The 12899-nt window shown below is 49.2% G+C and overlaps 1 protein-coding gene across 5 annotated transcripts in view; it reads left to right on the top strand.

Annotated features, from left to right (window-relative positions):
• The window catches only part of satb1b (SATB homeobox 1b), a 58399-nt gene that overhangs the window by 33564 nt on the left and 11936 nt on the right, over positions 1-12899 (top strand). For 3 of the 5 annotated variants that reach the window (XM_062400135.1, XM_062400132.1, XM_062400133.1), the window contains exons 9-11: positions 348-560; positions 3112-3186; positions 3718-3873. In XM_062400135.1, coding sequence (XP_062256119.1) covers positions 348-560; positions 3112-3186; positions 3718-3873 — 444 coding nt within the window. The remainder of the gene's footprint in view (positions 1-347; positions 561-3111; positions 3187-3717; positions 3874-12899) is intronic. The other 2 variants (XM_062400136.1, XM_062400134.1) reach the window with 1 other exon arrangement.

Below are 12899 nucleotides of genomic sequence, written 5' to 3'. Positions count from 1 at the left end.
CACCGAGGACGAGTCCGAGATCCAAAACACGACTTCGCCCACTTGTCCTGAGCTCAGACCTTTCTGTGGTGAAGCTCAATTGAAGCCGAACTCCACCTGCCTCTACAGAGAAAAACACTCGTGGACTTCATGTTGAGTCCCTAAAAGGTTTTATTAGTTTACTGTTTAAGTGGGTGTAAGAGCGCCTCTTCTCCAGAGTCATTAGAGTCTCCATTTACACTCATGCCCCTCTTTTGTCGTCTTGTTTAAAAAGCCACTGATGTGATTACTCTCCGTCTTGTTTTTGCCTCTGAAACCAAACTGGTCCACTCACTGGGAGCTCTGGTCTCCTCTTTTTCTGTTTCCAGGGCTTGCTGTCTGAGATCCTGCGTAAGGAGGAGGACCCGAAGACGGCGTCCCAGTCGCTGCTGGTCAACCTGAGGGCCATGCAGAACTTCCTGCAGCTGCAGGAGATCGAGCGCGACCGCATCTATCAGGACGAGAGGGAGCGCAGCCTGACCGCCGCCTCCGCCATGGGCGCCGCTCCGCTCATCAGCACGCCGCCCAGCCGCCCTGTACAGGTACCACATGTTTGATTCCTCCCTGTGCATGTTGTGTGTCCACCGATGCTTTCAGATCAGCTGTGTTCAGTTGTGGATCGATACTTTGGTGATTGTCCTTTGTCAGTCGGCGAGATACGGTTGTCGAATCAGCTGCTGAGTGTAGACACGGCCAGCTTATACTGGTGTTGTGTGTTCACCCCCGCACTGGGTCAATCAATTCATGGTCAGTCAATTAACCAGCTCTATACACTTTTACACATTTTCGCCTCAGTTGTGCTAAATAAATAACTTCTTTATAAAACCCCAGTTCCCAGTCTTGTTACCGATTTGTACTGTGAAAGCATTTGTGTGGTTTGCTTTTCCCATTTTCCCACTTTTCACACACTGAAACAAAACTGACAGTTCTTGACGTTCCAATGGCTGAAAAGAAAAGTTGAATTCAACCGAAACTATCCCTTGACTTGAATGTGGATTAGAAAACATGTAAGTGGATCATCAGCGGCTATTCTCCAAATATCACATAACAACACGTGTGAGTGGAATCGGTCCTGAGACGCACTCGTTAGCACACTGTGTGTTCACATGTGACGATCGGAAGTCTGCACTCACACACACACAGACACACAACACCCCCTCGCACATTGTTCAGCTACGTGCCTCACATTCCCTCGTGTGAGTTTCCAACCTGTCTGCAAAACATGTGGAATATCAACTCTATCCCCGTCTGGAGTTCATCCTTTACATTTCCCCCCTGCATGTAAATGAGCTCTCCCCCCCCCCCCCCCCCCCCCGCACCAGGTGAGAACGGTGCACAAACGATGGGTAATTTTTTTGTGCTAATTTTGACCTTTTCTCGTGCATTAACAACCCTCCCATCTCAAAAAAATAAAGCTCACTCAGTGATGACAAGCTCTGTGAAAGATCAAACATCATTGAGTCTTAAAAACCCTGTGAACCATGAGTTTAAAGGTATGTTGGCCACCTCCGTACCAGTTGAGCCTGTTTGAGCTGCAGTCAGCTGAGTCGAGGAGGTGAGGACGGTGGACAAAGGCGTCCTCTGTCCTCTCTCTCTAGGTGAGAAGGACACAGAGACACAGGAGCACCAGGCCCAGCAGCTCCCGGGCAGTCGCACACAACCGGAGAGTCTCATTCTGAGGCGGCAGAGCTGAACCTACAGCGGGGGCCACTTTGCAGTTCACAGCCCATCTTTACAATCAGAGGTTGTGTTAATGCAGGACATTATTCAGAGTGATAGAGTGGAACTGTGCACAGAATGAATAACCCAGTGTTAATGCTTTTATTAACATCCCAGTGGCGGAGGGAGGGGATCGGGAGTTACGACTTCTTTTTTTAAACTTTTTCAATAATCCCATCTGGTGATCCTCGCCCTGCACACAGCAGATCTGAGACCAGCTCACAGATCTGAAACAAATTCAACCTGCACAATAAACAACGCTGCATGGAGAACAATCTATTTCAAGAAGGATCCCCCCCCCCCCCCCCAAAAGGCCTCTGGTTTGTGTTATTGTATCCTGTCGGCACATAAGTTCAGAATCTGGAGGCCTGATATAGCCCTTACCTGTATGACTTTACCCCATTAACATTTATCATGTCAGACATTCATCATGTCAGACCTGTTTCCCGCACAAGGTGGGTTCTCACGCGCACACACACACACACACACCCACAAACACACACTCACACACCTGGCCATCTGCCAGCCTCTCCTATGGAGCAATGCGGTGTGAATTTAAGCACATAAATCAGCCAGGGTGGCAATTGAGCTGGAGACAGAGGAGGCTTTTTATTGGACTCATAAAAACAGATGCAGAGGTATGTTTCTCTCACGTGTACTGATCGGGTCGGCTCTACCCCCCCCCCCCCCCCCCACAAAAGCCAGTTAGTGCACGTCCCGGCCTTAACAATTAGCTTGACATGGTAACCTATCGGCTCAGACCGACAAGCCCACGTCGAGCCGTCGTAAAAACCTGGATGAAAGGACCCCGGGAATCGAACCGACGTTCCACCCTCACCACAAAACCTTAGGATTGTGTGATTGACTCGAACACATGAAGGGTTTTCATATTAGGAGTCTAGACAAATACTTGAAGATATATGTTTTTTTTTGATCAGCGGCTCCATCACGAGTTCGTCCCTGTTGGTGTTATCATGGTTGTATTTGCATTCCATGTTCTCGTACCCAGCCCCGTGGAAGTCTCCTTTCAGAAGAGCCTCGTGTGAAATGATTCATATGCTAATGCATTGTGGGTAACGCTTTTATTAGGATACTTGTTACGTTGTGAAAGGATTTTTGTCAAGATGCTACAAGACGCTCAATGAAGATGATTTGATTTCATTAGACTTGCATTTATTTTTTAATCACCAGCTTGACATGCGAATAATAACATCTCATACAACTCGGTTTAAGTGTTTCTCAGCGAAGTAGCCGCAGTTCCGTGCGTGGCTGTGATCTGCGTGTGCGTGGCTGCTTGTGCTTTTACCAGATTTATTTTTCTTTTCGTGATGTGAGTCTGAACAAATATGGTTGTGTTGTTTTTTCCCGACGCAGCAGCCCCGGAGGGAAGACTGCAACAGCGTGAGGCCCGAGGACTGGAATCCCCGGATCCCTGTGGGCATTTCCCCTGTGAGCAGATAACTCCATAACCCCCCCCCCCCACTTTCACCAATCTGAATTTACACATTTTAACAGAACATACACATTCTGGAGCTCATCATTTCCCAACATGCAGTTTTGTGAAGCATTAATAAGAGCAAAACGTGATGTTGAAAGTGCAAAGCTAATATTTGACTTTTTTGATCGGTTATTGTTTGAAATAGTTTCTATATAAATATAAACGTGTGATGCACTATTTTGATTTGACTTACTTCTAATAATTGGATTTTTGTTGAATAGAGCTCGTCTGTTAAATTGTCAGCAGAATTCCTTGATAAGAAAATGATAAAGAGAAACCATTTAGTATTAAGTATATACAGACTGTCACACATGACTCTGATAATGTGAGAAAACGATTTTAAGGTCAACTACATTGACTCTGTCCTGGCACACAAACAAAAACAACCACACACACATGGAAGATTCAATTTCTGACAATTGAGTTTTAGATTTGCGGCTGATGTTTTAACTCTTTCATCCCTCTCTTTATTCCGGTAACAGGTGAAGCCGTCGCCGCTGCCGAGCGAGTGGAACGGAAAGACGGAGAGCTGCATCCTCAACATCAACTCCACCATCTACGACGAGATCCAGCAGGAGATGAAGCGGGCCAAGGTCTCCCAGGCTCTGTTCGCCAAGGTGGCCGCCTCCAAGAGCCAGGTACCTGAACCACACACGGGCAGAAGAGCTCAGTTTGAAACCAGGGGGAGAACGATGAGCGGCAGGAAAAACCCTGATGTTACAGATCAGCTGTTTTCCATCATCGCTGATTCAGTGTCTTCTTCCAGAAAACACGATTGACCAGAGACATGCAACATGAAAAGAGTGCTCTTTATTTCCTTTTTCCACAACTGAAGCAACACACACACACACACAAAATACAACATCTAACTTGACCTGATTTAATTCACCTGAACCGTTTGACACACACACACACACACACACACACACACAGACACACACACACACACACAGATGATAAAAGGAGGAGAAGTCGAAACAGAACCGGCCTCAGTGCGTCACCGCGGTCGTTCAGCGGCATAATGACACACGTCTTCTTTATTATGGGTTTTGAGTTTTAACAGCCGACACGGTTTCAACACCAAACAAACCTGTTTATATTAGCTCAGCGAGGCCATGGGGGGGGGGGGGGGGGGGGGGGGCTGTTATCTTCCTCCAGAAGAGCAGGGATCTCACACAATACAAGCTTGTGTGTGTTGGAAACAGGGGAAAGAAGAAAGAGTCACGTCTTTATTAAAAGCAATTTAAAATTGTGGCACTAAGGAGCTATTATTAAAGGTTTTTGTGAGTTGGGAAGATTTCCACCATCGCGCCTGATGACAAAGATGGGGGGGGGGGGGGGGAATAGATCACCAAGGGCGGAATAATCTAGAAATATCTGCAAAGGCTTTATTTTTTTCTTGCTGATTAGGATGATTATACCCCCAGATAGCTTTGTTTTACCAAATTGCAGTTTGATGCACAAACCACTGTTTTTGTTAAGGAGTTCAAAGACTCGGTGGAAGGCTGGGGAGAGAGGAGCGTGGAGAGCGAGGCGCTGGCGTCTCTCCTCCTCCCAGATGAAGGTTTGTCTGGGAACAGGTTTCCACGGTGTGTCTTCTCCACCTCCCTCCCATCCCTCTGTCTTGCCCCTCTACCTCTCGCGTCCCCCCCCCCGATTTCTGCCTCTCTTTCACGTTCCATTCATGGCAGGCGAGTGTGAATGTGAATTGAGCAGCAGATAAGAAGTGTGCTAATTATGCCTGTGAAAGGGGGCCTGGGAGAGCACTTATCTCTGGCTCCATCTCGTAATGGGCGCTCCCCGGGCAGCTGGTCTCCCCCCTTACTACCCAGCCGGCGTTGCCACATCCACCGGCAATGCCAGGCCAGCGGCTGCTCCTCCCCATCAGGACCCCTGAACCCTGACAATCACAGGCTATAGCACCCAGTTCTCAGTCACAGTTTCCTCGAAGAGCTTCTTAAAACCCTGCACCGGGCCTCGTTCTGGTTTCATTCGAAGTGGGACGAGGACACAAGTTTACTTTTTGGGTCTTTTCCCTCGATGTTGTGTCATCGGACCCCTCGAGACAGAAGACACACGCTGGTCAAGTCGTTGTGTTGCAGACGGCCGCAGAGCTCATCAAATAATTGATTCCTTGATTGTCAGAAAATATAATGGAAGCTATTTTTCTAATCAGTTAATTGAGCCACTTCTTGAGCATTAATGCTGTTTTTCCAGCTTGTGAAACTTGCTGCTGGTATCACTGGGAATCGGACGTGTCTGGGTTTGGGTCAAACAAAGGAAGCAATTTGAATCCGTCTCTTTGGACGAATGGTGAGGGACATTTTTCACAACTAAGAAGTTAACTGGCAGAATTGATCATTCAAATAATTGATGATTGCAGACTCAGTTCAAGCTATGAGACGTCATGTGTTTTATTTTAGAAACAGCTAAAGAAGAAAATGAATAGAATATTGAATCCATCTTCCGCCCAGAGCAAAAAATCATATTCCATAGATTCCTTCTATGATCGCTACGTGAGGACATGCAGAGGTTTCCAGATAAAGAGCTAGTTGCAGTGCACACACACCAGATACTGCAGCTCAGGTTAGCTCCTCCTTTCTCCTTATTCACTGGTTCCAGAAAAGGTTCCTGGTGCCGGCACTAAACCGCCGATCGCTTCACACGACCGGATAATTCACCTCAAGTAAAAGAAACATTTTCCCGAGTAAATCCGAGTTTAACGTAAATATCAAAATGTATATTTGACAAAAGCCGGCGTCCACGGAGGGTTTCAGCCTCGCAGGAAGGAAACAACCAGCAAGCCTGAGGTGGAGCGCCATGCCAGCAGAGACTGCTGCTCCTGGGCTGGTGATGAGGATGGAGGATGGGCTGGACTGGCAGCATGCCCACATGGGGTCCGGGAAAATAATTGTTGGGGGAGGGTGTGTGGAAGAGGCCTCATCTCGGAGGCTGGTTGCCGTCCTGTCGGCTCGCCGTGCAGCTCAACCTCTGCCTCTTTCAGCTCGGCTTAGGATTTCCCAGCATTCATTCCAGCTCGCTTACGCAAGCACGGGACCGGGCGACCTGGATCCACTGGTATCGGCCCCGTATGTTTGTCGTGTGTGTGTGTGTGTGTGTGTGTGTGTGTACATCATGTAGCGTTTTCTCTGTTTGTGTGTCGCACGTTCGCCTCATTCACAGAGAGACAGATTAAACGGCTTAGACAGGAAGGAGAGAACCGGCGGAGAACTGAGAGAGAGAGAGATGTGGAGTTGACGGAGGTCACAGTGGTCCCCAGGGTGGAGGAGCAGTAAACAGGAGTTACCTGATTGGTGTGTGTGTGTGTGTGTGTGCTCCACAGAGTGTGTGCTTAGGTGTGTGTTTGTCCTATATATAGATGTGTGTTTTGCGTGCATCAAATATAGGTTTGTGTGGAGGGATGTTTGACTGTGTGTGTTTGTGTCTGTCGGTGTGCTGGGTGGGGAAGGGGGGGGGGGTGTTGCTGGAATGCAGCCACGCCGTCCTCTCCCAGGACTCGTAACCACAGCAGGCCTCTGCCAGCCCTTAACTGCCCCCCCTCCCCACCCCCCCCCTCTCACGTATTCAATGTTGCATTTCAATCACACTTTTACTGCCACAGTCGTAACTGTGGAGCAGCGACTCCAACCCAAACTCCATCAGATTAATGGCTGCCATTCACTTCAAGTTTCAACGTACACTTTTTTTTTTGGGGGGGGGGGGGGCAATCCGTGCCACACAGTCCTGCCCTTCTGATTTACCACGACTCATATATTTACTCTAAAGATCAGAATTATTATTCATGATCCGTCCGGGCGATGACTCGAGTAGATCTGATTCTCCAGCTCCCTCTCTGATGTCAGACTGGGAGAAAACAAAACCCTGCACCACTGGTTCAGATCCAGTGATGTCACCGCCAGACAGGTGCTGCCATCGCCAAGCGGCCCGTCTTCCTCTGAGCCCGTCGAGGTGCGAGCTGTGATCTGGATCGCCCGGCGCCGATGTCAACGTTATTAACTGGCTCAGCCGGGACTGGAGTACCATCTCTCTCGAGCTAGCCTGCTTTGTTCTCATTCATGTTAATAGGGGAGGCTTGCTGTGTTGGCTAGCCTGGCAGAGAGGGCGGCTAATGCTCGGCTGAGTGATGGGAGGTTAGCCGAGGGGTGGGGGCGGGAGCAGCTCGGGGGGCAATCCTTTGACACAACTTCTGTGTCTAAACATCCTCGACACTTCCTGAGAGGCATGGCACGGCGGATGGAATCAGAGTCCCCGCTGTCGTAAAACAAGCACCCGGGGAGCCCGGCGCACCGCGGGGCTCAAAGCCCGGCGACTCCTCAGTGACCAGCAGAGGAGAGAACGCCGCCGCCGCCCTCCCTCCACCACGTCTCCGTCTCTCTCTGTCTCTCACTCACTCGCTCATTCTCCCCTGGAAGAGGCTACACTAATTAGCCAGGCTCTAATGAGACAGAATGGCACTGATCTGGTCCGCCGCTGCGCCACCGGGGGGGCCGGGGTGGGGGGGGCTGGTGCAGTAGAGGGGGGTGGTGGCGGTGGTGGTGGAGGGGAGAGTGGCGGAGGGGTGGGTGGGTTGGTGTATGCCATCTGTCACCCTGCACCCGCTTGGCACGGCAGTCCTTGGAGGGGAGGGGGGGGGGTAGGGGGTGGTGATGCTGCAGGAGGGGGGGGGGGGGGGGGGTGGAGTTGAGGCGAGTGGCTTGTTGGCATGGAGGGGGGGAGCGAGTGGAGAGTGGGTGGAGGTGGGTGGGGCCACTGACACCAGGAGGAAGGTGACGGACAAACAAACGCTTCCTCCCCAAAAAATTCAGTCAGGGTTGGAATCTCGGATGTTAAACACACAACCCACCTGACCAAGTAACACACACACACACACACACACACGCTGCTCCATCCAATGGCTGCCTAACAAGAGGGGCAGATGGCTGACCTTTCTGGGGGGTGCGCTTGTTTGTGTGTTTCCGAGGATCCGTGCAGCGTCGGCACACGAGAAGTCGTTTTTTTTTTTTGCTCGAAACAGTTGTGCGCAGATTGTGTTGCGTTGTGACAAAGTGAAGATGTTCCCAGACACTTGCGTCGCTTCTCATCGGCGTGGAGACGTCTTCATTGTTTTGCTTGCGGCCTCCCAGTTCCCCCCACAAACCCTCTCTCCCTCAAATTAGGCAGATCAGAGCGAGCACATCCCGACCCTCGGGGGTCTGAAAGGGCCGTGACTGTTTATTAATTGATTTATTGATTTATTTATTTATTTATTTGTTTATCTCCTGTGCCTGCTTGGTTATTAGGTTGCCATGGGAAACAGGCTAGGCCAGATCTTCTCTATTATTAAAGACACAATTTCTTGAACTGGAGACCGAGCTGTCTGAATAATTAATTTAGCGAGTGAATTATCTTGCAAACAGTTAAGTCCTCCCCTCCCTCTGAAATGAGCCTCTTCTCTTATTGTTTAATGGACAGTGGAATTCCCACCAGTCTGTCCCCCCCCCCGTCAAACCCACCCTCCTCCTCCTCCTCCGGGGGGGTCCCACTGAGCATGCCCACAGCACTTTGGTGTCTCTCCTGCCATCTCTCTCACTTACGCCTTACATGCCACCTCTCACCCCATCTGTCTCCAATCGCACAACTCACTCCTCGCCCACCTTCCACCCCCCCCCCCCCCCCCCGCGCTCCCGACTCGAGGTTCTGCCCTCGACAGGACTCACGTCTCTCTGTCGTCACGTCCGCTGAATTATCACTCCTCACGTCTTCTCTGCTGGGGGAGCAGGTGTTCACCAGTTTACTGAACCAGCACTTTGTGAGTCCCTCGCTCGCCCCTCGCTCGCCCCCCGCTCAGTGGACGTGTCTCCCACCCTCACCAGTCGTGACACGCCGCTCCCTTGTTAGCAGGTGGTGTCCGTGTCCCACTGACAGGCGCAGAGTGCTTTGCTGTTTCCTTTTTCCTACCAACGTGAGCTAGCCGACTCTCTCCCACCGCCTCCTCTCCTCCTGACAGACCACACAGGGCTTGTTCTGAGGCCCATTCCCACTAATCTGATCAGGCAGGCAAATACGCCGGGAAAAGCGCTTTAATGATCCCCCTAATTACCTCAAGTCAATACCAACTGTATTATTAGACTCGGGGAAAATATTCCATTAGGGTGCCCCCCGTGGGAGTCCCCCCCCGTGCGCGCTGATGTCACGCGCCGCGCGCCCCCTACGCTTGTAATTAATTTTATTTACACACGCAGGAATGCACAAGGTCGCACCTGCAGCCCGGAGCCGCCCGACTCGGCCCGCCTAATCAGATCTGTCATAATTACCATTCTGCATGCTTCTGACACACGCCGGGAAATATTTCAATTTAACTACAGCCACTAGCTCCGGCAGATGCAGTCAGGGAGAGAGAGAGAGAGAGAGAGAGAGAGAGAGAGAGAGAGAGAGAGAGAGGGAGAGAGAGAGAGAGAGAGTCTATGTGAGTGTGTGTGCATGCAGGGCTGTGTGTGTGTTTGTGTTGGTTTGTGAGTGAGGGGGAATTGCACTGGGAGATATTAGGATCCATCGGAGTGCTCATGCTGGTGCTTGTGTGCACTTGGTTTTCCGATCAGTATTTGCTCTCACTCTGTCTTCCAGGTTCTCTTCTCTCTCTCCACTTGTGTCCATCGTGTCCTTCGGTCACTTTCTCCACGAAGACGAAAACACCTTCACTTCCTTCTCACCCTCGTCACAGAGACAGAGGTGTTTAGTTGTGTCCACTCATGTAAACACTCCACTTGAGGTTGAAGAAACATTTCCAGGGAGAACAGGACACAGATCCAGCTCCGGAATATTAAGGCTTTTATTTCAAAACACTTTTTTGGGGATGAAACATTTGTTGGGTTTCATTAGTAGCTGAAGCAAACTTGTCGGCCAATTACGAACACTTATTTAGCTGACATAGACAATTTGCAGGTTCTCCGCTATTTCAATCCCTAATTCAATAAGATCAGTCATGATTTATCAGCTTAATTATGCTTTGATATTAGCAATTAGACCCCAGCTTTGAATTAAATCTCAATCAAGCTCTTATAATTGATGGAATCAAACTCCACGTAGGTGCTTTCTGCGTTTGTAATCTCGCCGCCGCCGTCGTTTGTTTATCTCCAGTTCATCTCCGGCGTGTGTGTGTTTGTTGTCTTCCGTGCATTCATCCTCCATCTGCCTCGGCAGTATCGAACAGAAAAGATTATAAACAAGAAGTGAATTATTGGTGGGAGAGCCGTGTTTGAACATTCTGTGTGGCTGTGCAGACGCTGCCGGTTCCCAAATATCAGCCCACCGCCGGGCGAAACCAGATTATGGTGCAATTACAACTGTACTAATATTTAATACAAAGATGCGTGTGTAGCTGGGATCGTTTGTGAGTCGCTTTTTCAACCATTTTGTGCCACACAAACACACAAACTCAAGTTGCTGACTGGACACAGGGAACAAGATTTCCCCCCATATTCATTTATATTTAATCTGAATTTTTATCTTTTTAACGACACAAAATATGAATCTTTGTGTTTAATTGTAGATATTTAATTCACACATTTACAGAAGGATCTATCCCGTGTTGTGTTATTGTTGCCACGTTCTGTGCTGTTGTGTGTTTGTGAGAGAGAGGAATTTTGCAGAAAAAGAACAAACCGTGCGGATCAGAGAGAGGAAGCAAAAAAAAAAAAAAAAAAAACTAACCACACAGATGTTTAATGTGCTCCATTTCAGATGGACTGGTCATTTGCCTTTGGTTATTCTTTATGCTCCATCTGCCTCTGTTTGGTTGCTCGGAAAAAAAAATCCCCCGCGCGCTTTATTGGTTCTCCAGCCGTGACGTGAACGGCCGCACAGAACTGGTCCGTATTGTTTCTGGGAGCCGGTGCTGACACAGAGACGGCCGTTTCCTGCACAGTCATGCCTCGCCTCCACAATGTGTGCCGTGTTAGCCGTCAGTCTGTCATTGTTGTGGACTGGCGTATTGTATCGGCTAGAGGTCGCGACCCCCTCTCCAGAAACCGCTCGCTGTTTGGCTAAGACTTCTCGGTGTTGCGGCTCGGATAGAGATGAATTGTTTGGCAGTGTGTGATTCCGAAGTGTGTCTCCTGAAGCTCAGCCGCTGACATCCGCACAAAAGAGGATGGTGACACAATCTGGCAACAGCACTCTGGAAGGCCTCCACTCTGACAAGACATCCGAGTCACATCGACGTGATTTAATAATAATGATAAAAAATAAGAGACTTGTCAAAGGCGAGTTTCAAATGATTTAGGTGACTCAGTTTTTTAATCCTCAGAAGCTTTTCCTGAAGAGAGGAACCGTTTAAATGAGAACTGGAAACCTCCTCAATCCGTTTTTCCGTGGCGGTGAATCCAAACCGAAACGTCATCTCACTGAGATCGTCCCTTTGATCCGAAGGCTTTGTGGTCGGCGTGTGAATGTGAATCAGATGGCGAGGTTATGAAAAAAACAATTCAGAGGTAAATAATATAAAAAATATGACTTAACAATAAAGAGCTGAAGTCTTTGAGCTCCATATGGCGAACAGCCGCAGATACAGTGTAAGCAGAGCGGGATATTTTCAGAAAAAGAAAAAATACTTTTCCTTTAAATATGGAACAAACTCTTTCTTCCCTCTCAACCATTTGAAATAATTTGTTTGTGTCCTCATTCCGTCTGTTGTGTTTCTGTCTGTGGCCGATGCCCAGCAGGACAATGTGTATTAATGACATGATCATCAGTGTGAGGGCATGTGGCATGTTGGCTCGGTAATCTTCTTCTCAGGAACCTTGATAAATTAGTATTTTGTGATCTATCAAAGCCATTCCCAGCACAAACCTCATCCTCACTGCGGCTCTAAGTGAATGATAGAACAGCGAACATGATTACTTTGGGTTTAAAACGAACACACGGTTCCCTAATCTCCTCCTCTCCTGCACCGACACCAGTTCTCATGTGAAGGTCTCGCTAGCAGGCGTCTTCCAGAGGAAACCTCGTCCGTCGCTCGGGAGAAGGAGAACGAGGAGAAACACGATTGCTTTGGATCTGTGTGACGCCTGCACAGCTTAACCTCTCACATTCATCCAGGGATCCCAGTGGTGCTGCGAGGATCAATGGTTTTAACATTGCACCCATTAAGAAGCGATGGAGCCACTGGAACTCAATGCATTAGCGCTCGTCTCTTCATTAATGGTCCATATGGAGCTTGTGGGTAGTGTGAGTCTTTGTTGACCTGATCCAGACACTTCAATACAAACATGAATGGGCAGATAAACAGGACTTTGTGGTTTAATGATCGGCCTATTAGCAGAGAACGATTTGTTTGTCATTATTTATTTTTCGGGGGGGGGGGGGGGGACATAATTGGCGTCCTTCCCGATGGCCAGCGCAGTTCAATCAGGCCGCTGACCCCATTTCCCTCTCGCTGTCTTCATACTTTGCCAAAGACAATTTGTACAGTCACTCTTACCTGCTCTGTTTGCATATAAAGACTTGTCCCCCCCCCCCCCCCACCCCTGAAAGATGGGGGGGGGGGATCTGGCTATTCGGTTATTGCTCATTGTCCCGAGAGGTTTGCATATGCCCGAGCATCAGGAGCATGTTCGACTCTCGGGCCGTCGTCGGCAGATGGGCGTCCACCGTGGCGTGATGCATC

Source organism: Platichthys flesus, chromosome 11 (genome assembly GCF_949316205.1).
Source record: "Platichthys flesus chromosome 11, fPlaFle2.1, whole genome shotgun sequence".
In the NCBI taxonomy this organism is placed as follows: Eukaryota; Metazoa; Chordata; class Actinopteri; order Pleuronectiformes; family Pleuronectidae; genus Platichthys; species Platichthys flesus.
This window is presented reverse-complemented; position numbering and strand designations above follow the sequence as displayed.